This window comes from Tribolium castaneum, chromosome 4 (assembly GCF_031307605.1).
Source record: "Tribolium castaneum strain GA2 chromosome 4, icTriCast1.1, whole genome shotgun sequence".
Taxonomy (NCBI): Eukaryota; Metazoa; Arthropoda; class Insecta; order Coleoptera; family Tenebrionidae; genus Tribolium; species Tribolium castaneum.
This window is the reverse complement of record NC_087397.1, coordinates 12,199,771-12,226,061: the sequence shown is the minus strand read 5'-3', so window position 1 is coordinate 12,226,061 and position 26,291 is coordinate 12,199,771. Positions and strand designations below refer to the sequence as shown.

General features: G+C 34.5%; 4 protein-coding genes across 5 annotated transcripts; 2 read left to right on the top strand and 2 right to left on the bottom strand.

Moving 5' to 3' along the window:
* Positions 1 to 148: 148 nt before the first annotated feature.
* LOC659695 (uncharacterized protein) lies at positions 149 to 5,141 on the top strand. Its single transcript, XM_965974.4, has 3 exons — positions 149 to 1,619; positions 4,538 to 4,658; positions 4,708 to 5,141. The coding sequence occupies exons 1-3, from the start codon at positions 334 to 336 to the stop codon at positions 4,891 to 4,893; spliced, it is 1,593 nt and encodes a 530-aa protein (XP_971067.1). The 5' UTR covers positions 149 to 333; the 3' UTR covers positions 4,894 to 5,141.
* LOC659761 (uncharacterized protein) lies at positions 5,135 to 6,377 on the bottom strand. The gene is made up of 2 exons (XM_966035.5): positions 5,890 to 6,377; positions 5,135 to 5,823 (listed from the first exon to the last, which is right to left on the bottom strand). The coding sequence occupies exons 1-2, from the start codon at positions 6,277 to 6,279 to the stop codon at positions 5,152 to 5,154; spliced, it is 1,062 nt and encodes a 353-aa protein (XP_971128.2). The 5' UTR covers positions 6,280 to 6,377; the 3' UTR covers positions 5,135 to 5,151.
* A 3,034-nt stretch (positions 6,378 to 9,411) lies between these two features.
* Positions 9,412 to 20,814, top strand: Ir25a (Ionotropic receptor 25a). 2 transcript variants are annotated; one of them, XM_008202574.3, is made up of 9 exons: positions 9,412 to 9,949; positions 10,003 to 10,152; positions 11,217 to 11,519; positions 11,568 to 11,976; positions 12,028 to 12,382; positions 15,579 to 15,967; positions 19,583 to 19,972; positions 20,025 to 20,357; positions 20,406 to 20,814. In XM_008202574.3, exons 1-9 carry the CDS (start codon positions 9,874 to 9,876, stop codon positions 20,725 to 20,727), a joined length of 2,727 nt encoding a protein of 908 aa, XP_008200796.2. In that variant the 5' UTR covers positions 9,412 to 9,873; the 3' UTR covers positions 20,728 to 20,814. The 2 variants fall into 2 exon arrangements, with proteins under 2 accessions (XP_008200796.2, XP_064212351.1); XM_064356281.1 differs by lacking the exons at positions 9,412 to 9,949; positions 10,003 to 10,152 and adding an exon at positions 10,192 to 10,207.
* A 3,525-nt stretch (positions 20,815 to 24,339) lies between these two features.
* On the bottom strand, positions 24,340 to 26,097 carry LOC103315023 (XK-related protein 4). Its single transcript, XM_008202636.3, has 3 exons — positions 25,349 to 26,097; positions 25,150 to 25,296; positions 24,340 to 25,100 (listed from the first exon to the last, which is right to left on the bottom strand). The coding sequence occupies exons 1-3, from the start codon at positions 26,022 to 26,024 to the stop codon at positions 24,640 to 24,642; spliced, it is 1,284 nt and encodes a 427-aa protein (XP_008200858.1). The 5' UTR covers positions 26,025 to 26,097; the 3' UTR covers positions 24,340 to 24,639.
* Positions 26,098 to 26,291: the final 194 nt, after the last annotated feature.

The window sequence follows — 26,291 nt, the reverse complement described above, 5'->3', positions numbered from 1 at the left end:
ATTAAATTTTGCAATTAACTAAGTTACCAACTACCTTTACTGGGGCTTTATTAATCATTTCGTCGAGTCCAGACACATAATTAGGGTAAAGTTACGAATTGAAACATGAGTGTTTGCGTTCGAAAATGGCCGCGGCGTAACAATCACCGGCGCGTACCCGCAACAATAAATTAAACCTTTAATTTTACAATACTTTGGGTCACTCATTACTTTTGCTAGTACTTTACTAATTATTTGATGAGAAATTGGGGCTTTAATATTATTATTATTGTGTTCTTCAAATTGGCAGCTGTCAGTGGCCAGTGACAGTAATCAGCTGATGGGGCTGCAAGTATGGAAAGCTCCGAAGCCCCCTCAAGCGGAAAAGACTCGTCGCAATGTAAAGTGTTGATCGTGGGGGCGGGCATGGCGGGGCTCTCCGCCGCCTACCACCTCTCCAAGAACGGTTTCAACGACTACAAGCTCCTGGAGGCCCGCAACCGGGTCGGGGGCCGTATCGTGCAAATTAAAATGGGGAGCGAACCGGTGGAACTGGGGGCCAACTGGATCCACGGAGTGCTGGGCAACCCCGTGTACGAACTGGCAATGCAGCACGGTCTCGTCGACATTATGCAAACGCCCAAACCCCATAAAGTAATCGCGGCGACCGAAAACGGGAAGCAAGTCCCTTTTGCAACCTTGCACGAAATCTACGAAGCATATCTGTGTTTTCTGCGGCGCTGCGAGGAGTATTTTTTATCGCAGTATTTGCCCCCTGAAGGCATCGACAGTGTGGGTGATCACATTAAGTTAGAGATTAGTTTGTATCTGGACAAGGTCCAGGACCCGCGTGATAGACACTTGAGGGAACTGTTGTTTGAGTGTTTGTTGAAACGGGAGACTTGTATCAGTGGGTGCGACGATATGAGCGAAATTGACTTGCTCGAGTTGGGGACGTACACGGAGCTGCAAGGGGGGAATATCACGCTTCCAGGGGGGTACAGCTCCATTTTGGGGCCCGTGACGCAAGCCATTCCCGCGGAAAACCTGCTAGTGGGGCACCCGGTGTCCCAAATCCGGTGGAATCTCAACAAGAGGAACAGTATCGACAACGGGAACGACTCGGATGATTCCGACCGGACTGTGATTGAGGAAACCACGAAAGAATCAAATTCGCCCAACGTTGAAGTACATTGTGATAACGGGAAAGTATTCAAAGCCGACCAACTCATCTGCACCATTCCGTTAGGGGTCCTAAAGTACAATAAAGACACTCTTTTCCAACCACCTTTACCCGAATATAAACGCGAGGCGATTGACCGGTTGCTATTCGGGACCGTAGATAAGATTTTACTAGAGTACGAAAGACCGTTTTTACACCCCAGTATTACCGAAGTTTTGCTCTTGTGGGAGTCAGATACTGAGCATCCCGAAGGTCAGAATGACCTGAGCAAAAATTGGTACAAGAAAATCTACTCGTTTTCCAAAATCACTGAAACTATTATCCTCGGCTGGATTTCGGGGAAAGAAGCTGAGTATATGGAGACGTTGTCAAAAGACGAGATTAAAGACACCTGCACGACTGTTTTACGGAAGTTCCTCAATGACCCTTTCATACCCAAACCAAAAAATGTAGTTTGGTAAGTAACTACTCGGCCTAAAGATTTGAAGATACAAATATGATGTCCCAGACATTTTTGTAGTAAATTAAATTCTCTACAATTTTCTTCCTTATATTTTTCTTGTAGCTGCAACCGCGTTCGCGGTTTTGAAAGTATGAGACGGATCGCAAATTTTTTATTTCTTTTCTTATATTTCTCGTGAAAATTTAAGTCAACGTTTAAATTTAAATTAATTTTCTCAGAAATATTTTGATTTGTCGTTTTAATTTTTGTGTATTTACAATCCAAAACGTTGTTACTGTTTTTCTCCTTCATCTTAATTGACAAAAAACTGTTGTAATATAATAAGTTAATAAATATTTTGAAGACTGAAAAAAAATCGCTTCAAACTTAAACCATTTCATACATTTTTTTAACGCTGATAACGAAGTTGTTTCGCATTTTACGTTATCACTATTAATTAGTTTGTTCCCCGTAAACGATGTTTGAAAAAATACAATCAAAGCTTCGAATACTTTTTTATTGATAATTTATTTCGCTTATTTAAAGCACGCAGCAGCGTTTACAAATCCAACTTTCAAAAAGGCGCGTGTCCATAGCAACATCAATAACCCAATCAATTCCGTGACAGTGAAAGGTATACTGGTCTCACATTGCATTATTTCCAATTTTATTAATATTAACATCAGTATTTATGATTCTATAAGTATTCTTGGATAACTAGTCTTTAAAAAACGCGTGATTTTTAGAGCACTTATACTTTAATATACTATTTTCTTCTAGACCATTCTCACGAAAAAAATTAAAACAAATGTTGATCTTTTCATGTTTATGTATGTATCGAAAAGTGAAAATCTTCTGAAACCGACTACAGTTTGTTTATATGACTACGGAAGCGTTCTCAGTTTTTAACTTATTAAAACATAACTCTACAAATAAGGGGCGTAGGTGTAAAAGGTTTGCAAAAGTGTGTTCCAGTCGTTTATTAAGATATTCTTAAGTTCTTAACACACACATGAATTTCACTCATCAAGAATTTTTTTGAAAATCTTAAGATATTGGCTGTTTAAAACTATAAAAACGCCAACGTCGCATTTTACCGAATTATTTTTTTAAATAAGATCGATAAAATTGTAAAATAGTTATTAATGATTAGATACCTCATTGAAACTATAAATTACATTAGCTATTAATTGTTTGAAGTGCATGAATAATTTATAACACTTTATTTTGAAATAAAATGCGACGTTGGCGTTTTTATAGTTTTGAGACAGCTATTTTAAAGATATTATTCAAACCGCATATCGTAAAAAAGAGCTATTGATACGGGTAAACAAATACAAGGTGTTCCATTTGGAAAAAAAATAGTTAACCAACTTTGTGTTCTAACTATTTTAGCTAAAAGTTTAATATTTACTAAAAGAACAAAGTATTCTTGATTTTTTGATTTTTTTGTTGCAAATTTGTTGGAAAAGATTTATAGCCGACTTGACAATGATTTTTCTAATGAAGTATTTTTTAACAAAAGATTTAATACAGTATGAAGTTTCTCTTAACGGATACCTTCTACAAGCGGACTCCTCTGACAAACGTACATTTTTGTTAGCCCCAGTTTGAGCTAACTTATTTTAAATGGTATAATTTTTCTTTTAAACTGATGCTCAAATGAACAGACGCGGACAATGCAATTGGGATCCTTGAAAACAAAATCTCTTTTTTAAAGGGACAGTATGACATGCGCGCGTGTGCTATTATTATGACAAATTGGCAGAAAATTTAGGGAATCACATAAGCGGTACATATTTTGTTTCGGTGTTAAACTGATTCAGATTCAAACCTCAGAAGAGCAGCTAAAATTATTTGTGTTATTATTTATTGCACTAGTTCTTATTTGCAATGGGTCTTACGGATTTGTATTTATTGCATTTGTGTTCTTTATACAGCGTTATCGTTATAAATAAAACTAAAAATCGTTTGTTGAGAAAAAAAAATATTTTGTGGACTAAACCAAACCGAGTATATGAAATTTAAAAGAAATGAGAAATAGGAAGATCCAATAAGCAACAAATATTGTTAAAAATAAAGATGAACTGGTGAAAAAATGGGGAAACGTTTGTGAAAAGTTAAGTAGTTTTCGAAGACATGAACAAAATATCTGTTTAAGGCACCTGAAGGGCGGCTAGAAAAGTTTAAATTCGTCTTCATATAAATTTTGAGTACGTTCCTGACCATTCTGCGAATACTGATGAACAAAGTGTAGCAAATTTTGAAAAACAATTTTTTTTGCAGAAAATAGCTGGTAAATACAGGGTGTTTCACATAGCTTTACGAGGCCTGCACCTTATGTACGCACCCAAATATACAAAAGGCACAAAAGACTAGATACAAAAAATACAGATTTAATTATTTAAAAGTCATAAAATTCTGTTCTTCACCAACAATTATTATGTGTTCTATCAAGAGACGGTTCTAATGTACTTATCTTATCACTAACTAGCTTAAAACGATGTAACTTTTTGAAGAGGTGAACAAATTAGAGAAGACTATCCAATTTTTCAAATTTTGTAATCGAGTTCGTATCGGAATAGGTATTGTTGGTGGCATTTTTCAGGCGTTTTTGTATGTTTTTGTATCAAATAGCAACATGCCACTAACTCTTTAATAAATTAATTTAGTTTGTTTCTATAACTTTTCTTAAGAGGACACCTCCATTAACCGGACAATAAGCATGTCACCGTCGGTGTCGTCCGACGATTTTATTGTACTTCTGAAACAGGAGGAAATTAAATATTATTTTCCTCATCTTCTTTCTATAATAACTTCTTAATGGAGTAATGGATTTTTATGAAATTTCCTACACGCAATTTTCATTTCATTAAACCGTAACTGTTTTGCGACGATATTTTACGAAAAAAAAACAAGTAACGCTTTTTTAGCACAAGCTGGCACAGTCAGCCCTATACCCGCGGCTCCTACACTGCGATAGCCGTGGGGGCCTCACAGATCGACATCGAGTGTCTGGCACAACCCCTATTCCTCGACGAGGAAGAAACTAAAGTATTGCAATTCCCAAACTTACAACAGTTGTGTAATGGTTATTTTTCAGCCTGTGGTATTATTCGCTGGCGAACATACCCACTGTAATTTTTACTCAACAGTTCATGGGGCTTATTTAACTGGGAGAACAGCGGCACAAGCAGTTTTACACGCAGATGCCCCCCAGGAAATGGTGCTAGATTGTGAAGATGATGCCGATTTGAGTTCGTGGGTGCAAGGAATCTGTCTTGAGTAACTGCCTTAAATATTGTGTTTTCGTTAATTTGTGAACGACTAGTAGTCAATTTTAGGACCGCTTAACTTTTTGTTACCGTTTAAACTATCACGGCTTCATTGGTCAACGAAAGTTGAGTTACTATGGTTAACTGTGGTAATTGGTCAAAGAAGCTGTGAAATCAGTTGTTACTTTTATAGGCTTTACATGATGTATGCTAGTCATTTTTTTAAGATTGACATTGTTTCATTAAAAAATACACAATTTTATTTCTTTTATTTATTGCGACATTCCTGGGACTCGATACAAAAATTCGCCGTCATCGTCGTAGTAACAATCATTGAGTTTGTAAATACAGCCTTTCTTTAGCGCAGATTTGGGTATGGTGATAACTTCCGGGTAATTCAAATGAGACAAATCCTTTTCCTCTTTTTTGTGAAGTTGGACCCCAGTTTGAAATTTGTTGTGGGACAAATCAACCAAGTCGTGTTTTACTTCAATTTTCTCTTCCTCCGTCTTCACACTGCTTACTATGCATTTTTCGTTCTCATCGATTTGCTTACCTAATTCTGCCCTTTTGACCAGTTTTACTTGAAGCTGATTAAGTGTGACAGGTTTTCGACTTTTTGATTTTTTATCGGGCAAAGTTTTTGCTTCTATTTCTAGTTTTTCATCCTCATTTTGGTGGCTACCACCGTAACTAGTCACAATATCAGAAAACTCCGTTCCAATTTTTTTCCCAACAGTCACTACATTGGTTTTAAAGTCTGGTAATTTAAACTGATTCAAATTGAGTGCGCGATTTGTAAACTTATTCAAATGTTGGGCCAAATCCGCAGGTAAATCCCCCATTTTCCCGTTTTTAAACAACTTCCAGTTATTTTGGACCGCAGTGTCGTGATTTGTAATTTTATTCTGACTTGGTTTGTCCCAATTTGATTTGATAATTTTCTACAATCAAAATCCAAATTTAAAAAGCTATGCACACACAATATTAAAAAAAAAATATTATCTTACCTTGATGACTTCCGGCAATGCTGGAAAACTCTCAGATAACCGTTCAATCGTCCACTCATTCGGATCAGTACGGTACAAATACCGAATTTGTTCCTTATCATGCCAAGTTAAAAAATTCGGAAACTTTTCTTTAAAATACCGTTGCTTTACAATGTGATATTTCATTTTTTCCCTCTCAACCTCTGCTTCTCGAAGGTGTTGTTTATGGGACTTGTGTACTTCCATAAAATCGGTTTCAAAGTCGTCAAAATCGTCAATTTCTTCGGATTCGTCGAGTTGTAATAATTCCTTGCGTCTTCGTATTCCGGGATCAACGATTCTCTTCGCATGTCGGACAAAATTAACACAAACGCAGGGAGAAGGTGAAACTAGTTTTCTCAGAAATAACATCGTTTTAAATTATTAATTAAAAAAGTGAGGTTTATGGACGTAAAAATTTAAGGTTATGTAAACGTCAAGCACATGTCATTTATCTAATGTGTTTGAAAATGCGCGCCACATTAAAGAACACAAAAAATTATTACAAGGGTCTAGCAGCAGCGAGCTGCGTTAAGTTGTTAAATTCTAATCTGTAAAAGATATCGTATTACACATATTTCGTAACATCTTCAATTCAAAGAGTTTAAACATTGTTTTACACCTGTAAAATGTCAGCAATACACATTATATCCCATTTCAGTTCATAGTAGAATATTGCAAAAGCACATTTGCATTTTTTTGAATGAAATGGAGCACAAATTGAGAGTTTCTGGTGAATTTTCTTATCTCAAAGTTGTCGCTGGGATTTAGTTTAACACAGAATTCTTTTCTTATACAGACTCTCAATTTGTGCTTTATTTTTCACTCCAAAACATTCAAATGCATTGTTGCAATTCTACTATGAACTGAAATGGGATATACATTTATGGCTTACCTCTAATTACTAATTAGTAATTATTTATTAATGAGTCAAATTCTTAAGTTATAATAACTTCTTTGTCCAACAATAACCACGTGAAGATTTAGAGGATTATTAGAAAAAAAGAATTCCGCTACAATTTTTACCAAGACGAAGCCTCCCATCTTCATAGAAGAACCTATAGGTACTAAAATTAGAAATAAAATTAGTAAGTCATCAATAGTTTGAATAGTACTTACTATGTTCTAAAATGTTCTACTATGTTCTATCACTTTCCAACACCTTACTTATCGGCAATAAATTTAAAAAAATACAATGCATTTACCTTTATGGCATCCTCATCTGCTATAATATATCGCATTGCAATTTACAGTAGAATTGCAACAGCACATTTAAATTATTCGGAGTGAAAAATAAAGCTCAAATTGAGAGTTTCAGTAAAAGAAATAATTTCTATGTTAAACTAAATCCCAGCGACACGTTTTGAGCTAAGAAAACCCACCAGAAACCCTCAATTTGTGCTCCAATTCACTCCAAAAAATTCAAATGCGTTTGTGCAAAATTCTACTATAAACTGAAATGAGATATAATATGTAGCAAATCATTAGAGTTATATCCCATTTTACTTCATAGTGGAATTTTGCAAAAACTCATTAATTTGCATTTTTTGGAATGAAATTGAGAGTTTCCGGGCTCAAAATTTGTCGCTGGGATTTAGTTTAACACAGAATTCTTTTCTTATACAGAAACTTTCAATTTGTGCTTTATTTCACTTCAAAAAATGAAAATGAACTGTAGCAAAATTCTACTATGAACTGAAATGGAATATATTTTTGTAATTTGCCGCCATTTTGATGCTTTGTTTAAAGACGGAAAAATGGGGGCAAATTATAAAAAGTAGTATAAAAAAAGACCTAGAATCACTCATTCTTTCAAAAAAATCGTGGCTAACGCCGTTTGTTATTGAAACTGAATGAAACTTGATTTTTAATATACTATTATTTAACGAGTTTAAGTTTTATTTCACGAGTGGATAATCAAATCCCGAGTAAAAACGAGTGGTTTATCATCCAGGAGGTGAAATAAATCAACTGATTTACACGAAAACGAGTTGAATACAACATTTTATTCTTCGAACTAGACTCACCAAGTCTTAAAATTGCTCTAAATCTGTTAAAAAATATTTTTTCGTAGAGAGAACTGCCAAACAGTTGTCAAAACTGGCTTACACAGGAGAAAAACCGGAAATTTTGACAGTGTCGAAGAATAAAAAAATAAACTGAAATCACCATAAGATATTAATAATACCATATACTATGTTGGACTACTAAAAATAACAAAAATACACTGACCTTTATGGCATCTTTTTCTGCTACAATTTGTAGCAAGTCTCATCTTTTTAAACAGATCTACTGAAAAAAAAATGCTACCGTTCGCAACGTCACCAACAAATGGATAAGTTCACGACGGTTTGTTTGTGAAGATGAGCTTCCTCTCTTTGTTATTCATGGTATGATGACTAAAAATTCAGTCAGAAGTGTGTAAATAAATAATATTAGCGTCTATAGTAAGATTATATGCCAAAAAATACCCTAATTTCGGAAATATTTTTACATTTTCAGACACCAGTATTTCTTCGTAACTATCACAATTACAGAGATAATTCTTTTACTACAGTCCACAGTGCCTCTTTGGTTGTATTTTAATGATATTGCATGATTTGTAGTTCTGCTTTCGTCCGGTTAGTTAACTATATTTTTTTAGATAGTTTAATTTTTGAGTTTTTTTACGCGTAGAAGGTAGGTGGTGTTTTTTTACTCCATTTTTTTTTAATTTTGGATAGATTACAGGGTAAAGGTAGCATATAAGCATTTTATGTTTACAAACAGAAACTATTTTCCTATTCAGCATACTTTTCATATAAAAGACATTTAAACCTAAAGGCAAAATTACTCCTAATTTCAGACTATTTTAATATGTTTCCTTAATTTCAGATACCTTATCTCTACCCAATCTGAAATTAGGATAGGGTATTTAAAAATTTTACAGTGTTCACGTTTATAAGTATTTTCTGTGTGCATGATGTTACCATTTTTTAAACTTAAAACAATAACTTTGATATTACATATTATAATGAATGAGAATACAAAATTTTATATCAATGTCTTTTTATTTTAAATTTTAAGCTGCTTTAAAAAAGTGTCCGAGATTTGAGAACTTTCCTCTACACTTACCATAGTTCGGCAAAAATTGTTTAAAATACCGAGCCACACGCAAACGGTCGTGAACTGACCCATACAAGGTCAAACAAAGATGTTTCATTTATTCTTACAAAGTAAAAAGTACAAAATAAATCTTAAAAAAATTACAAGTTTCTATTTTCCGGCTTCTCTTCTGCTGGTCGTTAATGTTACCCCTTTCATTTCCCAAACCTAGTTTCAACTCTACAAAGAAAACTTGGAATTGTAGAGGAATTTCATAAACTCTGAAATAAATAGCTTAAGCGATTAATTAAAAGAATAACTTTATCAATGTATTAACACCCAACGTAGGTCTGCCTGTACTTCCGAATTTCGGTATCTCTTTTCGCCTCATCTCTATTAAAAAAAATTAAATAAACTGCAAAAAAGAAAAATATCTCGCTGAGAATTAAAGTTTTTAATTTAGTGTATTAAACCTGTCTGACACAACATCCGGTTTTATACAAAAATTTCTATTAAAAACAAAACTGTATCGATTTCGCTGCCAAACAACAAACGATTAACGAATCGATACATTTAAACACCATTAAAGTCGGAATTACACAACAAGCGTACAAGAAAAACTAATATCAAAACTCTTCCAATATTCCTGAAACGGAATTGGACACGCAAGTGAATGTCAAGAACTGACCCAAAATAAAATAATATTTACGTCGTTCACAAACCATTGTCCGGCAATAGAAAACCTAAATTATTAATCATGTGTATGTTTACACCCCAATCACTTGGCAACAAACTATAACAAGCTTTTTTTCGAGCAAAGCTCGTTCGATTAAACGCATTTCACAAAGCTTCCTCAATAATGTATTAACTGAAACGCACAAAATGCTCAAACTCGTCGCATTCATCCTGTATTGCACAAATTTGGCAAACGGGCAAACCACGCAAAACATCAACGTTTGTAAGTAAACATGCACCAAGCTTTGGCTTTAGAGACCAATCGAAGAGTTTCAGTATTTGTGAACGAGGAAGGCAATTTAGTTGCGGAAAAAGCCGTCGATGTTGCCACCAATTACATAAAGAAAAACAACAAGCTGGGGGTCAATGCCGACCCTGTCAAGGTCGTGGGCAACAGGACTGATGCCTCGGGACTCCTAGATTCATGTACGGCCGGGTGATTTGAAAATGTCATGCCAATAAACCACAGCACTTGGGATCGGTAGGTACTCCAACCGCAACCATCGGTGGCAATAAACTATATTTAATCGTAAACTTGAGGACACGAAATAATTTTAGTTTTCAACTTGAATACAATTACTTAAAATAAGATTTTATTTGATGTTTTTAGTAAATTTCCAAGTCATTATGTTGACGAAATCCGTAATCAGTGCAACTAATAATAAAGCTGATTCCAATTACAATTGTCATTTAATTCGTATTGAGAATTAAATTAATCAAAAATGGAAATTTTATTATTTGTTGATTCCAACAGTTAACTCGAATACAATTGCCTTAAAAGATCTGATGTTTCTAGTAAATTTAACCGTCGAAACCTTTGGCCGATGAAATCAATTTCAATAAAGATGTTGTTTAATTTGCGTGCTAAATAAATTTGTTCTTCCTATGATATTCAGCGAAAACTAATTCCATCCCAAAAATCCAAACACGATTACCAGTGACAAACTGTTAACAAACTTCTGATAAAAATTTGCAAATAAAAAAACATAGTTTTGTTTTTAACTGGAGCCATCTTTCCTTTTAATATAATCTATTTCTTTTTAAGGAAATAGCAATAATCATTAAACAAGTATCAAAATAGGTAGAATTCTTAAAACGCATAGTTCACAAATAGGCCTTTAGAGGCAATCATTTTTTTAAATCATTAATTATTTTTTTTTATTTAGAAATCAATTTTATTTCACATTGAGAATTAAACGACACCTTCATTAGAATCGGAAAAGGGAATAGAATTATTGCATTAACGGGTTTATTAACATAGTGATTTTTAAAATTACTAAGAACATTCTAAAACTAAATCTTATTTTAAGCAGTTGGATTCAAATTAAAAAGTAAAATTATTTCGTGTACTCAAGTTTAGTTTATTGCCACAGATGTTTGCGGTCCGAGTGCCTACCTATCCCAAACCGGGGTTTATTGGCATGACATTTTCAAATCACCCCACTGTACTTGTCTTGTTTTTTGGGCCAGTGAAAATAATTCTCTTGCAGTGTGTAGCAGTTACAATGAAATGATTGCAAACTCGATGAACCCACATTTGGTCCTCGACACAACCATGACAGGACTCGCCTCAGAAACGGTAAAATCGTTCACCGCAGCCTTGGGTTTGCCAACGATAAGCGCGAGCTTTGGCCAGGAAGGCGATTTGCGCCAGTGGCGCAATATCGACGAAAATGAGAAGGAATATCTCGTGCAAATTTCACCACCAGCTGACGTAATCCCGGAAATAATCCGCTCCTTAGTCCTTAGCAAAAATGTGACAAACGCTGCGATCCTCTTCGATGATTCTTTCGGTTATTAATTAGAATCAAACGAACACAAAGAATTATTGTTTTTTGTAGTCATGGACCACAAGTACAAGTCTCTGCTCCAAAACGTGGCCACGCGACACGTCATTGCCCCGATTAAAGAAGCTGACAAAATCGGCGATCAGTTGCGACAGCTCCGCAAACTCGACATTGTCAATTTCTTCATTTTGGGCAGTTTTGAAAACATCAAACGTGTCTTGGACGCTGCGGACAGTGTCGGTTTCTTCAACCGGAAGTTCTCCTGGCATGCCATCACACAAGACAAGGGCGAACTGAAATGTAACTGCAGAAACGCAACGATTACGTTGGCCAAGCCTTTGATCGACGCCCAGTATCAGGATCGTCTCGGACTTATCAAAACCTCTTATCAGCTGAATGCCGAACCGGAGATCGCAGCTGCCTTCTACTTCGACCTAGCCCTTTACTCATTCCTCGCAGTCAAGTAAAATTTTTGTCAAAACTGATCCAAAAACCAAAACTAATTCAATTTAAGGGAAATGATCGCTGATGGTGTTTGGAAGCGAAACAACGCGACAAACTACATAACTTGCGACGACTTTGACGGGAAAAACACCCCGAGGCGTGCGGGCCTTAACTTGAAAAAATACTTCAGCAAGGAAGTTTCCGAAACCCCAACTTATGGCCCCATTAGCATTGTTTCAAACGGTTACAGTTTCATGGAGTTTACCATGCAGATAAGTGCGGTGGGAGTGCGCGAAAGCTCGTCGGATAAGTCGGTACCTTTGGGCTCTTGGAAGGCGGGTTATGATAACAATTTAACGCTTGTGGATCCGCAAATTATGAAAAATTATACGGCCGATGTGGTCTACCGTGTTGTCACGGTTGAGGTATTTTTCCCAATAAAGTTGGACGTCAAGTTTTACACTCAGGCACTTTACACCTCTTAGAAGAGAGAAAAAAAATATGAAATAAGCATATTCCACTCAGTGTGAGGAAATTTTATGGGGTGGCCATGAGGCCACAACCGATCAGCTGACTCGTCGTAGCGCTCTCGGGATGTTCATATTTATCGATGAAATGGTCCGTTACAGCGCGTGCATTGGCGTAGTATACTTGGGGTTTATACAATTAATGTTACCGGTCGCTTACAAAAATCTAATTAAAACATAAATATTATTGTTTTATTATAATTACGGAGTACCCAAGAAAAATTGTGGCAATAAAATAGTCGCTAATTTATTAAGACTGCGGTATATTTGTTGAGATTATTTTCTGAACCAATTTTAAAATAGTCGCTAATATCAGCTTTTGATTGGCTAGTTCAAACCCTGACAAGGCACCTAATTTGACATAATCGTTAAAAAATAATTTCTTCATTTCCTCAATCTTACATGGACACCAATGAAGATGTTTAATACAGGGGAGCGTAAGTCACTATTACATTTTGAAAATGTTGCGTTTTAATTCAGTGGAAATTAAAATTAAAAACTAAATAAAAATATTTTAATCATTTTCTCTGAGAAATACGCTTGAATAACTGTGATTCTTTCTAAATTCTCGAAAACTGATTCCGTTTTGCGGTTAAAATATCTTTGAATTTCGAAAAAGATCTTTCTACATCACAGCTGGTTACAGGAGTAAATAAAAAGTTTGGTGCTAATGCAAAATATGTCGAAGGTGGTACATTATTCGCTATTTGTTTTAAAACTAGAAAATCGGGATTTCTAGTAACTGCGTCAATTTTTGCATTAAATTTATCTTGTAATGACCATTCTACAGATTTTAACACTATCAACGTAGACTCAAATTTCTCAACTGTAATGGATAATTTTAAATTTTACGTTTCTAGAAATTTGATCGTAGTTGGAATATTTGAAAAATTGTTTTCAATAAAATTAAGTTGAGAAACTAAATTTGTGGTTAAAACTAAAGTTTTACATTGTTTAATGCTTTGTGCATCGTCGTTTAAAGCAATAAACAAATGATTTTAATTCATTAAAATTTTTAGAAATTTGCTTCTAACCAAGTACCCCAGCGTGTAACTACAATTATTGATTCGTCAGAAACGTTACGATTTGTATATTTTTTTAAAAAGGACTTCAAAGAAGGATTATTTAGTTATCTACAAAATATGCTCGAGGTGAAATCGCAGCGTATTTCCCTTTGAAACGTGGTGTGGTTGAAAACATTTCAAGGGCTAAAAATGGGAAATAATTAAAAAAATATTAATGTTACACCAAAGAATACTTTGAAATGAATTACAATTTCGCAATTTAGTTCTATTGGGTCTCATTTATGCTTTTTAAATAAGTACATGAGATAAAAATGTTCTTTTGACTTTTTAGATATTATTAAAATTAACAGAGAGTTAGGGCGGTTAAAAGTAAAGGTATAATATTAATAGATAAGTGACATTAATTATTTTTTAATTATTTACGAATTACGATTTTTAGCTCTCGAAATGTTATCAAAGGCGATGAACACGCTTCAGAGGGAAATACGGTTCGGTTTCACCTCAGGCGCATTTTGCAGTAATTTTAAATTGCAATAACTTGGTGAGTCTTACAGGTAACAAAATGATTCTTGCACCAAAAATTTATTTCAAGTATTAGCTTTATTTCGTCATGATTATGTGGGGATCTATCTTTTAAATTAAAAAACTTTCTCGCATCTCGAAAATTTCACTACACAATTATGCAACGTTACAAGAAAATGTAATTTTTTTGGTTTGCTTTTATCAAAACTCAACCTTGTTAAACTACGTATAAATCTGCATTTATTGAAAATTTGTTTGCAAAAAAAACGGAGTTTCTAGCTTTATCCAGAAGGAAGATATGTGTATGTAATATGTGTCCAATTTTAGGTGTTTGCAAATTTTTAGCTAAAACGTCTTTTCAGCCCCTTCGCGAGGGTTGAAACAAAAAATTCTTTGATTAAACATTTTTTAATACTCTTTACTAACTTATATCAACAATGCACGCTGTTCCACAACATTTCGATTTAAAGGTTTATCTGACTGCAAGCGCGCGCCCATGCACTAACCTTCGCCCATAAGATTTCCTCACACTCCACTGCACTGATATCTAATCTCGCTAGGAAAAAAATATTTTTTTCTATTGATTCATTTGTCCAATAAAAACGAAAAAAACCATTTGATCAAAAAATCACATTAGCTGTTTTTTGCATCAATGGATCGGAAATACGAAATAAAATTATTCTGTAAAAATGTGACTTGAAAAAATTGTTAAAATTGGATTAAAAGCCATTTTGATATTATTCATCGGAAATTTCAGTATAATTTATGAAGGACAAGATTGAGTAGTAATAAATCTTCGCTACAAAAGGATCCACTACCTACCCCAATAACAGTAATGACTGCAGAAATTTTACAACTAGCGGCACGGTCCCATCGGGCGGTTTTAAAGCCAGGACCGGAATAAGCACACTAACGTGTTGAAAATGTTTTTATTAAAAAATTACATCAAATGTTCAAATTGTTGACTATTTTGGTCGAAGCACAAACAAATTCTTCGTTTACAATTCGCATGAACCCTTGCCGTAAGATTTAAAAATTAACATTCCAATTTAGAGTAAACAGATAAAATAAATGGTAATCCGTGCCTGAAAAATTCTTACCAGCTGCCTCAACCTTCAGACCCAACAATGATCGCGTGCCAATTTTACGACAAATGTAATAAATTTTTGAAAACCACCATCCTGATGGAGACCTTTTGTGGAAGTGATTTACAATTTTACCAAAATTCATGGGAAAAAAGCTGCCCGAATATCAAAACAGAAATTAAAAATCAACGACACATTTTCTCAAAAACTTAATTGGGCACTTCGATGCACTACTCAAAATACACCTATGGACTAAAGATCGTTCACATTAGACTATAGTTAACTAAGCGAAAGTGAAAAAACACACCATACAAGTAATCATTTTAAAAATTAGTCAAATCGTTCTTCTATACAATAAAATCACATATGATTTTTTTTAGAATTTTAGATAAATTACAAAGAGGTGAAAAGTGCCTGAGTGTAAAACTTGACGAACCCGGTACATTTGATAATTTTTCGTAGCAAAAACCGTTCATTATTAAGGACGAAACGGCCCCCAAAGGCTACAAGGGCTATTGCATTGATCTAATACAAAGAATAAGTGAGATATTGAACTTTGATTATGAAATTACTCCGGTTGGTGACCAGAAATTCGGAAATATGGACGAGAATGGCAAGTGGAATGGCGTAGTTCGAGAATTGATGGAGAAAAGGGCTGATATTGGGCTCGGGTCAATGTCAGTCATGGCCGAAAGGGAAAACGTGATTGATTTCACGGTCCCGTATTATGATCTGGTCGGAATTACGATTTTGATGAAGCTGCCAAAGACTCCAACTTCGCTTTTCAAGTTCTTGACGGTGCTCGAGAACGAGGTTTGGTTGTGCATTTTGGCGGCCTATTTCTTCACCAGGTTAAAACCTTTTTATTGTTAAAATAGCTTAAATTATACGTAAACATTAGAAAAATTTCACAATTCTCATTGTTAAAAAAATATATTTCCTCAAAAAACTGCGGAATAATTTTCTAAATTAAAAAACAATAAAGAGGTAAGTATTGTAGCACCATTTTATTTGTACACCATAAAGTTTTACAAGATGCTTAAAATGAGCAACCCTTATAATAAAATGTTTTGACAAGGGTGACCCGAAAATATTTACGATACTGATCGGTCTGAAACGGTCTGAAAGACTATAGCCTGTCTGCAATAAATCATACAATAAGTTTGCCTGAGTGATTAGCCTCGGTTTGGAGTAACCATAATAAAAATTTAATGGTGTACAAAGAAAACGTTGTTACAATACTTCCTTGTACAATCCGGAGAAAAAATCTGTGAAGGAGTCGTGAGAAAATCAAGGAAAAGCTGATTAAAATAAGAAAATCTCTAGTTTGTTTTTTATAGAATGCATAAAAACAAAAATAGTTGAAATTTTTGTCAATCAAAAATATGATGCGGTGGCAGATATTTGCCTTTAAAGGCATTTGTAACTTATTTTTACCTGTTTTATGTTTTAGCAAAAATTGAAAATATCTTTTCCAAACCTCCTGCTATCACATCAAAAATTTTTATCAAAAATAAGTAAGATAATCACTTTGAAAGAAAAAAATCGTGACGTCACAACTGAGAAACAAACTACTTTCTAGACTTCTTTCTGCTCTAAATTTTATCTTGAGCTTTGCGGAAATATGTGAAAAGTTTAGTCAAGTTTTGATAAACACCGTCAGTCTTATAAAGATTTTAAACATTATTATTTTCACATACTCGTACCTACTACATATTTCGATCCAATCCAGTCTTTTATTTTGAAAATCTGTGTAAGTGATACATTAAAGGCAAAAAAATTAAAACCAATATTTTTTACTATTGATATTAATTCGTAGCGTAGAGCTTTCCTGGGTTACTGTAACTTACCGAAGGTTAAAGAACACTGAAGGTTGTTTTATACTAAATAAAGTTAGAATAATTAAAAAACTCATAAATATTAAATAAAAATTCTACGTGTCATATTATAATAAAAAATAAAGCCCAAATTGAGAGTTTCTGTATGAGAAAAGAATTCCGTGTTGAACTAAATCTTAGCGACAGCAAAAAATCGCGCACGTTTTAAAGACCTCAGTTATACTTTAATATACTATTTTGGCTCAGCAATGTGCTAAAAATTTAAGGAAAATATGTTTATTGACGTCTGCTAATTTCTCCTTCCGGTGTAACAAAATCTGGCGAATTATTTCGCAATATTTGCGTACCTATGATTGCTCTTAAAAATCAGAAGTAACATTTGCAACACAATTCGGCATTTTCTAGGTTTACTTTCATCAAAACAGCGTTGTTTCGATCCAAAAGGGTTTGCGAAAACTAAGGTTTTGAAGCTCAATAACGGGTTCACTAAGCTACATACCATAAATGCGATAAATACCATAATACCATAAATTAAAATTGACTCGATTTAGTCTTCATTCCAATCGCAAAAAAAAAACAAAAATCTTACTTATGTCTGAGACTTTTTACCATGATTTTAATTAAATCTGGCGAAATAATTCCGTTTATGATTTTTTCCTAAAACACTTAATAAAAAGGAGAGATAATATAATTTTTTCTTTAATATTACTTTAATATTCTTGCTCCGTTCTAACAAAATTTCGACAAAAAATGTTAAAAAAATTGCTTCAGGTTGTCAGTAAAAAGGCTCCAAATTATTAAAAACAAAAAAATAAAATACGAGTAGGTACACTTTTGACTCGACAATGTTCTAGTAAGCTAAGAAAAAAATACCGCTTTGACCTTATTTACTGATTTCTACTTTCGCTTTAATAAAATCTCGAAATAAGTTTTAATCTCAAAACGTTTGGAAATTGCAAAAATTCTAACATTTTTTAAATCAAATTCAATAATTATTTTGGTGTTTTTGAGGATTTTTTTTAAATAATCGATTGCGTGACTGAAAAATGTGTACCTATTATGATCACTCGCGTAAAGTAAAACTAACAACATTTTTGACATTTCGATGGTTTTTCGATTCATTTTTATCAATATTTCTCGTTTTTAGAAGAAAAACTTTGCAAATATAACGTGGAAAGGAGCGTGGAAATAATGTCACGTTTCATCTAGATTTAACGATTTTTCAAGTTTTCGAGTAATACTTGGTAAAATATTTGCGTTTTTGAACAAGAAACGTGATAAAAATATGCTTCAGTAGCTATTCCATTTTAACAAATTATCGGTCAAGCGTTGAAAAATCAAAAATAACACCATTTTTGACCCATTTCGACCGATTTTTTGAGCTATTTTGACGCAAAGTGCAATCAGTAACCTCCGTAGGATGCATACAAATTTGCACAAAGTAAAATCGTCCAAAGTATTTCAATCCAAAGTAAAATGGTCTAATGTAAAATAATCCAACGTAAGAACGTAAGAAAAAAGCCCACACAGAATAAAGCTCACACTGAATAAAACTCACAAGAAACAAAACCACACATAGAAATAAAGCCACAGAGAAAAATGTCCGTCTAGAAAAAAAAAGCTCACTCGGAAAAAGCTCACATGAATAAAAGCCCAGGCATCAAAAAGCTTCCGGAAAATAATCTCACAGAAAATTAACTCACAGACAAAAAACAATCACTGCTGTTGTGAATGAATTTATAATCGATAACTTGATAACTAAACAAAGTTTGGTGAAAATGCTTTTTATTTGATAACGTAAATAGGTAATAGTACGTAAATAAATAAGTCTAACTACAGAGTGCTCAAAAACTGGCAATGTTGTTTAGAAGCATGTGTATATTACGGAAAAAATCTTCACAAATTTCTAAGGTCGTATTATAAAAAATTGTTAACTTCTTCAGTTTTCTTTATTTACTACCAGACCTTATCAGTTTTTTGAACTACAAAAAATAAAATGTCTCATACATTCTGCTTTTTAGTAAGTAGGTATTTTTCTGTGTGAGCATTTTTCCATGTGAGTTTTTATAAGTATGGACTTTTTGCATTGTGAACATTATTCCATGTGGGTATTTATGTTTGTGTGCTTTTTTCCTGTGTGCATTTTTCGTGTATTGCGCTTGGAAGAGAATAGCCTTGTTTCTGGTCACCGTCACACCGAGCTATGATGGTTCAGTTCTGTGGTTCAGTCAGAAGGAAAGCAGCTACAAGTAGATTACGAATGGGGGGTACACAACACAACCTTGACCTTGAACAGTGCACGCATGCGCGCATAACATGTGCACAACTCACATTCTCTCTCTCTCTCTCTCTCTCTCTCTTTCAAAAGCTCTCTTTCTCTCTCGCACTTTTTCAAGGCTTTGAAATGGGAGGGGGGAATGTGAGCAAGGTTGGTTGTAGAATGCCTTAAAAATATGCTAAAATCGACGTTAAACAAAATAATTGTCTAAAGTAAAAAACTCCAAATCTTTCCGATTTGAACGTAACAACCTAATAACTTATGATCATTCTAATTCAATTAACGTTGGAAGCGCGTTCAAGTTTAAAAAGCCAAATTCCCCTTGTTTTTTATCAGTTTAATTCTTCCAGTTTTTTGATGTGGGTCTTCGACCGGTGGAGCCCTTACAGCTACCAGAACAACCGCGAAAAGTACAAGGACGACGAGGAAAAGCGCGAATTTAACCTGAAGGAATGTTTGTGGTTTTGTATGACATCACTGACACCACAAGGCGGAGGCGAAGCGCCGAAAAATTTATCTGGTCGGTTGGTTGCAGCCACTTGGTGGCTCTTCGGTTTCATTATCATTGCCTCATACACTGCGAATCTTGCGGCTTTCTTGACCGTTTCGCGCTTGGATACTCCCATCGAGTCCTTGGACGACTTATCCAAACAGTACAAAATTCAATATGCACCGCTTAACGGATCGTCCACTATGACTTACTTCGAACGAATGGCAAACATTGAGGCGAAGTTTTACGAGTTCGTGACAATACAATTTTAATTATTTCGTTTGAGTGTTTGTGTTTAACAGGATTTGGAAGGATATGAGCTTGAATGATAGCCTTTCGGAAGTGGAGAGGGCGAAATTAGCAGTTTGGGATTATCCAGTCAGTGATAAATACACCAAGATGTGGCAAGCTATGAAGGAAGCTGGTTTACCAAACACTCTGGACGAAGCTGTGAAACGGGTGAAGGATTCCCGGTCTTCAAGCGAAGGTTTTGCCTATTTGGGTGATGCCACTGATATCAGATATCTCGAAATCACAAGTTGTGACCTGCAAATGGTCGGCGAGGAATTTTCCAGAAAACCGTACGCAATCGCCGTTCAACAAGGATCACCCTTGAAGGACCAATTCAATACGGCGTAATAACACAACGCGAAATTTTCCAATAACTTTAGATCAATTTGCAGAATTTTGCAATTACTCAATCGCCGCGAACTCGAACGACTGAAGGAGAAATGGTGGAGCAAAAACCCGGAAGCCAAGAAATGTGACAAACAAGAGGACCAGTCCGACGGAATCAGCATTCAGAACATTGGGGGCGTTTTCATTGTCATTTTCGTAGGAATTGGACTGGCTTGTATCACACTAGCGTTTGAGTACTGGTGGTATAAATACAGGAAAGGCGGGAAAGTGGTGGACGTCCAAGCCAAACATTCCGATGTGGCGACGAAAATTAACGACGGGTTTCATGCAAAAATAAACAAGTTGTATCCACGATCACGATTTTAAGGGTTGTTAGACAATTTATTTAGCACGGGCTTGCAATATTGTTGTTTGCGCACAAGTGTGTTGAAATAAAATAACCTTTTCCATTTTTGTTTGTGTTTTACTCTTTTATTGGCCCAATTTTTGCAGTAAAACAACCTCACAAGGACCGAAAAGAAAAAAGTGTGAATGTGAAAATCACTTAAAAACAATCTCCCTTGCTCAAGATTTACCTCCGCTTTGTTTTATTAGTTTTACACTTAAATACTACAACTAGTAGCCTGATCCTGACGCCTCTCATCTCCCAAAACAAGCACAACAACGATGAACAGAAACGCAAATTACAAACAAGTGTGTTAAAAGAAAATAAACTTTTCTGTTTGTTTATGTTTCACTTTGCAAACTAGATAAACACATGTTTATAAAGAAACAGAAACAAAACTTACTTATAAAGTTTGAAAACAGAAATTATTATTATTTTTTTTGTAGCAAAACTAGCTAATATTTGTTCGATTTAAAAGTAAAACCAGAAAATATTATCACGGAAGTTGTTCATAAAAGTACATTAGAAAGTACATTTCTGACTGTAGATGTGAGTTAAGAAATTTTGTAAACATCATTTATCACTGTCAAGAGGCTAAAGAAGGGCACTATAAAAATTGTATTTAAATAATAACTTGCCTATCCTTTTTTTGATAAATATTTGTTTTTTGTTGATATTATACTAAAATTTACATTTTTCACTTTTGAATATATTTTTTCAAAAGTATTGAAAAGTGGGGTTTCTAAATTGGTCTGTAGAGCATGAGCACGTCAAACATCCCCTACTATTCTGGAGAACCAAAAAACAAAATCATCTGTTCCATATAATTTGTATGAGTTCTGGTTCCGCTACGATTATGTTTTTGTTTTATGGTGTTTACTGATTGTTTTGGTTCCAAAAATTAATAGAACATGTACTTAAATGTATGATGCATCATTTAGGCCCGATTTCTGGTACGATTAAACTAGTTAAATTTTTTTTCTCTGTTATACAGGCTGTCTCAGCTTTCGAGCCTGATATCTCAGATATGTATTTAAAATGCAGATATTTTAGAAGATAAAGATTAAAATCCAATTAATGCAACAACTCAAGTCTTAAAAACGTAATTTTTACATGCCTTTTCAAAATGTTAAGCCTTTTAAGACTTATATTAAAAAAATTATCGTCAATGAAAAATGCTGTCAGAAAAAACTCGTTTGTGGAAGACGTCTGTTTCGCGAGAAAAATGAGAAACAAACTGTTAAACTTGGGTAAAGATGTAAAAGCGTAGATCTCTATGAGACAAATGAGCACTACCATTGAATTTTGGTCAATCCTACTCACAAAAACATAACTGTCACGCAAGGGACATTTCACAATTATCTCTCACCCATACAAAGTTAAAAAACAATATTTTTGACTTACTTTTGGTACTGGATGCTTTAATTCTTTCAAAAAGGACTAAAAGACTGAACAACAACTGAAAAATTCTAGACACTTGAACATTCAGGACTTTGGAAATGTTTCGTACACTGCTGATTGTATTCTCTTCAAAAGCTTGAATTAGAGTCCCAACTATTGCTTCGTTTCCAGTGACGTGTTTTGTCCTCACTCGATTTAGTTCAGGTTCAGGTTCAGGTATTTAGTTCAGGATTTAGTCCAACGACACTTTCCATAGGCGAATATTGATTCCTTTTTCAACAACACATAAATTTTAGCCACTGTTGTTGGTTTTTAAAGAAATTTCACCAAATTAAAACAATTTTACTTTTCTGACAGCGCGCACACTTTTGACAGTTTTTTTCAGTGGTACACAAAATGCCGCATAAAAATAAAAATCAATTGTTTCAAAAAGTGACTGCCCAAAATTACTATCAAAATTTGAATTAAGTTTTTAACAACAAAATTTAATTTTTTTCTTGAATCAGCCGAGCGATTTGGTTAATTTTTTGTGTGGCCATTTATGTTTCGGAGTTTAATGATCCAACGGTAATTTGGCTTTATTTTAAATAAAAGAAATGTGTTTAAAAATTTCATTTTTTAACTTGAGGTCATTTTTTCCCCTAATTGAAAGACCACCTCCTAAAATATGTGCATTCTTAATTTCATAACAATCCTTTGACAAATAACTGAAATAACGGAGATATTAAGCTCGAAAGTCTTAGCTGAGACACGTTGTATATCCGTCTATCTTTCGTTGAATTTTATGGTGCAATAGAGGTAATTAACTTTTTAGGATTTAAGCTGTAGAGTCCCCAAGTTCTCATTTGTAAGTGTATTGTAAACTACCGGCGCGTGCTATGGTACAAGATTCCAGGGTCGTATTCGGCATTTTAAAGAAACTAATATGCGTTATCCTATTTATTTGTTTGTCATAGCAAGATCTTATGAAAAGAGTGATCATACGGTTTGTAAAGTTATGTTTACTTTAAACAATTAACGGTGATTTTACCTTATTTATCAAAATGGAAAACAATCACAAAAATCCAACAATACGACCCTGTAAGCCCGAATCCTTTGAGGTTACCTCAACGACCACCTGGTCGCTTTGGTAACAATAGCTCTACGACCACCCTCATTATATCCTTCATAAAATGGTTTGGTAAGTTAAAAACATAAAATTCAACGAAAGATAGACGGACTTAGTTGCTAAGGTAATGCGTACCTATCTGATTTAACTGAGGTTTATAATATAATCTCTCCGTTAAATCTGTTTACAAAAATTCGGCCTTAAAGCGACAAAATCGCAGTAATGTTTTGTGTACTTTCTAGTCGTTGTTCAAACGTTGATACTTAATAGATGCTTGTGTTGGGTTTTTACATTAGTTTTTCTACTACTTATACAAGACGATCAAAAAGTCCTTCCATCAAGTAAGTTTAGAAATCAACGGGCATATGTCTGAGGAACTCAAGCCTAAAGCAGTATTAGTCCTGATGATGTTCGAATAAGAACGAAACCAGTCGACCAAAGTAATTTTGTAATTTTGAATTTTTGCAGAATTTTTCTACAATTTCTTATACAATAAATATTAATAAAATTAATAAAGATGCTAATAAGTTAATGTTCTTTACGGTGCAGCATACACCTGTAATGTAAAATGAACAATAAAAACATTAAGAGTGGTGCAAATAGTTTGTTTTAGGATTAAAACCGTACGAATTTATCTATTAATGGATTCCTCCGCAGCCCAGAATTCACTCTTGAATTAACAGAATTTATTATTATCGATACAATAACAGAAGTATTTTATAGCAAAAACTCAGATAATCTTATGGAAATGTAGTGATCACTCAAATCCAGATCCTTTGGTATCAAACGATAGCTAATTTTGTTCTCTTCAAACAAGGTGGCTAAATTAATTTAAAGTTCAGATGACTTCTGTCACAGAGTTTATAAAAGCAGCATCTAACCGACCCTTCAGCCTGCAGGTAATATTCAAATCAAAAAATGTATTCTTTTTCTCAGTAGGTCCCATAACTTTTTGCACCCACCGTGGTTCAACTTTAGCTTTAATGGATTATGGACTTCCATACTTTCTTACCTCCCGATTACTCTTACATTGCACTCTTAGCAAAGCAGTTTGCAAGAAACAAGTCGAAAAATAAACACAGGCTTGCAAAAAAGAAACAATTTATTTACTTAGAAATATTTAAAGCCGAAATTGTCAAAATATAAAAATACAAAAACTTAGGTATCTTATATTCAATATACCTAATTTATGCAATAATTCAATTTGAAATATAATAAATTATTATAAATAACAGTAGGCAACAACATCTAATTATGATATGTAGACTATTATCACATCATTTGTGTTAGTAATGGCACTGTTAAAAAATTCATCTAATTTACATCATTTCTGTAAAAAACGGCAATCAATACTGAACACAGATTTGTTACCTATCAAATCACATTAAACAGCAGTCTCTTGAAGAGGTTCAACATTTTGAGGCGCACCCTTTTGAGTATTGCTTGGGTGGAATTTAACGTAATAAGTTACCATAAAACCAATCCCGAACACAAAAAGGAATTGATTAAAAGCAACGAACGCTATTTTCCAAACGGGAGTAACTTCGTTGTCTGCAACAAACCAACCAACATTAGCTACAACATTTTCCACAAACATTATGAGATAAAAGCAAAGATATTTCGCTCGTGTTGGTTGATTTCCGAGATTCACAGGATTAAAAAAATACACGGCTCCGAAAACTGAACAGAACAGAAAATGCCAGAAATTATTAAAGTTGGAAAAGTGAGTTGGTTTAACGGTGGTTAGGAGCCAAGTTGTCATGAGAGTCCAATGAATCACAGTCAGGATTTTCGTCTGTGATGGCCAAAAAGCCGCAACAGCCCCAACACCAGCAATGCGGGAACCTGAAACGTGACAAAATAAAAAAGAGAAAATGGTACGTTACAGACTGACCCATGACGAAAAAATGCCACAGGTAGTAAATTATTTTGGCTTTCCACCTGATTTCACAACGCTGTTGCTTTCGGAGGGAGCCATTAAACGAGGTGATGGACCAGGGTGTTATTGCGAAAGCGATGAAAATAAAAAATATTTGAAGAACTAGAAAAATAATTAAATGAAATAATTAAATTTGATGATTTCTTCAACTCACCGGGGATTTGGTCGAAACTCCATTTGTTGTGGACGATTGCAGCAAATTGGACAATGAGTTGAGGAGCAGCACGCAGATAGCAGTCGAGGGTGCTGATCAGATCAGCATCGGCTTCCGCCTCCACCATTTGTTTAAAAAATTTGATTCGCTTTGAATCGCTAGAAGCGAATCTGCACTGGACAGCATACTGAGCCACTGAAACGTGGTTCAGAAATGATGTAATCTGGAGAAATAGGAAGATCACAGCCACGAAAATTGTAACCACTTTGTCGAACCCGCTTGAGTTTGTCTCACTTTTTTGGAGATTCGCGTGCATGAACACGGAAAAATAAATATGAACTGCGATAAGTACACCGGTCACTATGAGTTTTGTCACGAAATTGCACGAATCGTTTGAGTTTTCGCTCATTTTGTGGATGCGAATGCTGAAGCACATATTTATGGCAGCGCTGAGGAAGTAAATTACGAGAGTTGTGAGATATGCCGGCTCGGGATAACTCCAGTTGATTTCATCATGGTAGAACAGGAGGTATTGCACGTAGATTATGTTTCCTCCGAGAAGGAGAGTCACAATAAGACTCTTAAACATTTTGAAGAACGAAACTTTGTAATTTTCGTCCGTTTGGTGCACCAGTCTTTCCGTAGAAAGAGTTTTGTTGAAGTTATAGTTCACCATTTTTTCACTTTATCTATTTTCTGCTGCTACACTCATCCACGAACACGCATCGACTGAACTCGGAGGAAAGACACAGAATAGACTAGCGTCTGGCCCGTGCCGGTCTACAAATGTTCGATCAGTCGAAATGTTGCGAGCGGAGTCGGAACAGCCCGAATATTGGCCAAAGCGGGTAATTACTATTATAAATTTAATCTTCAAAAGAATCCGAGAATAGTAAATACATAAATTCACAGTGGCTGTACCATAAAATTTAGGCATGAAGAC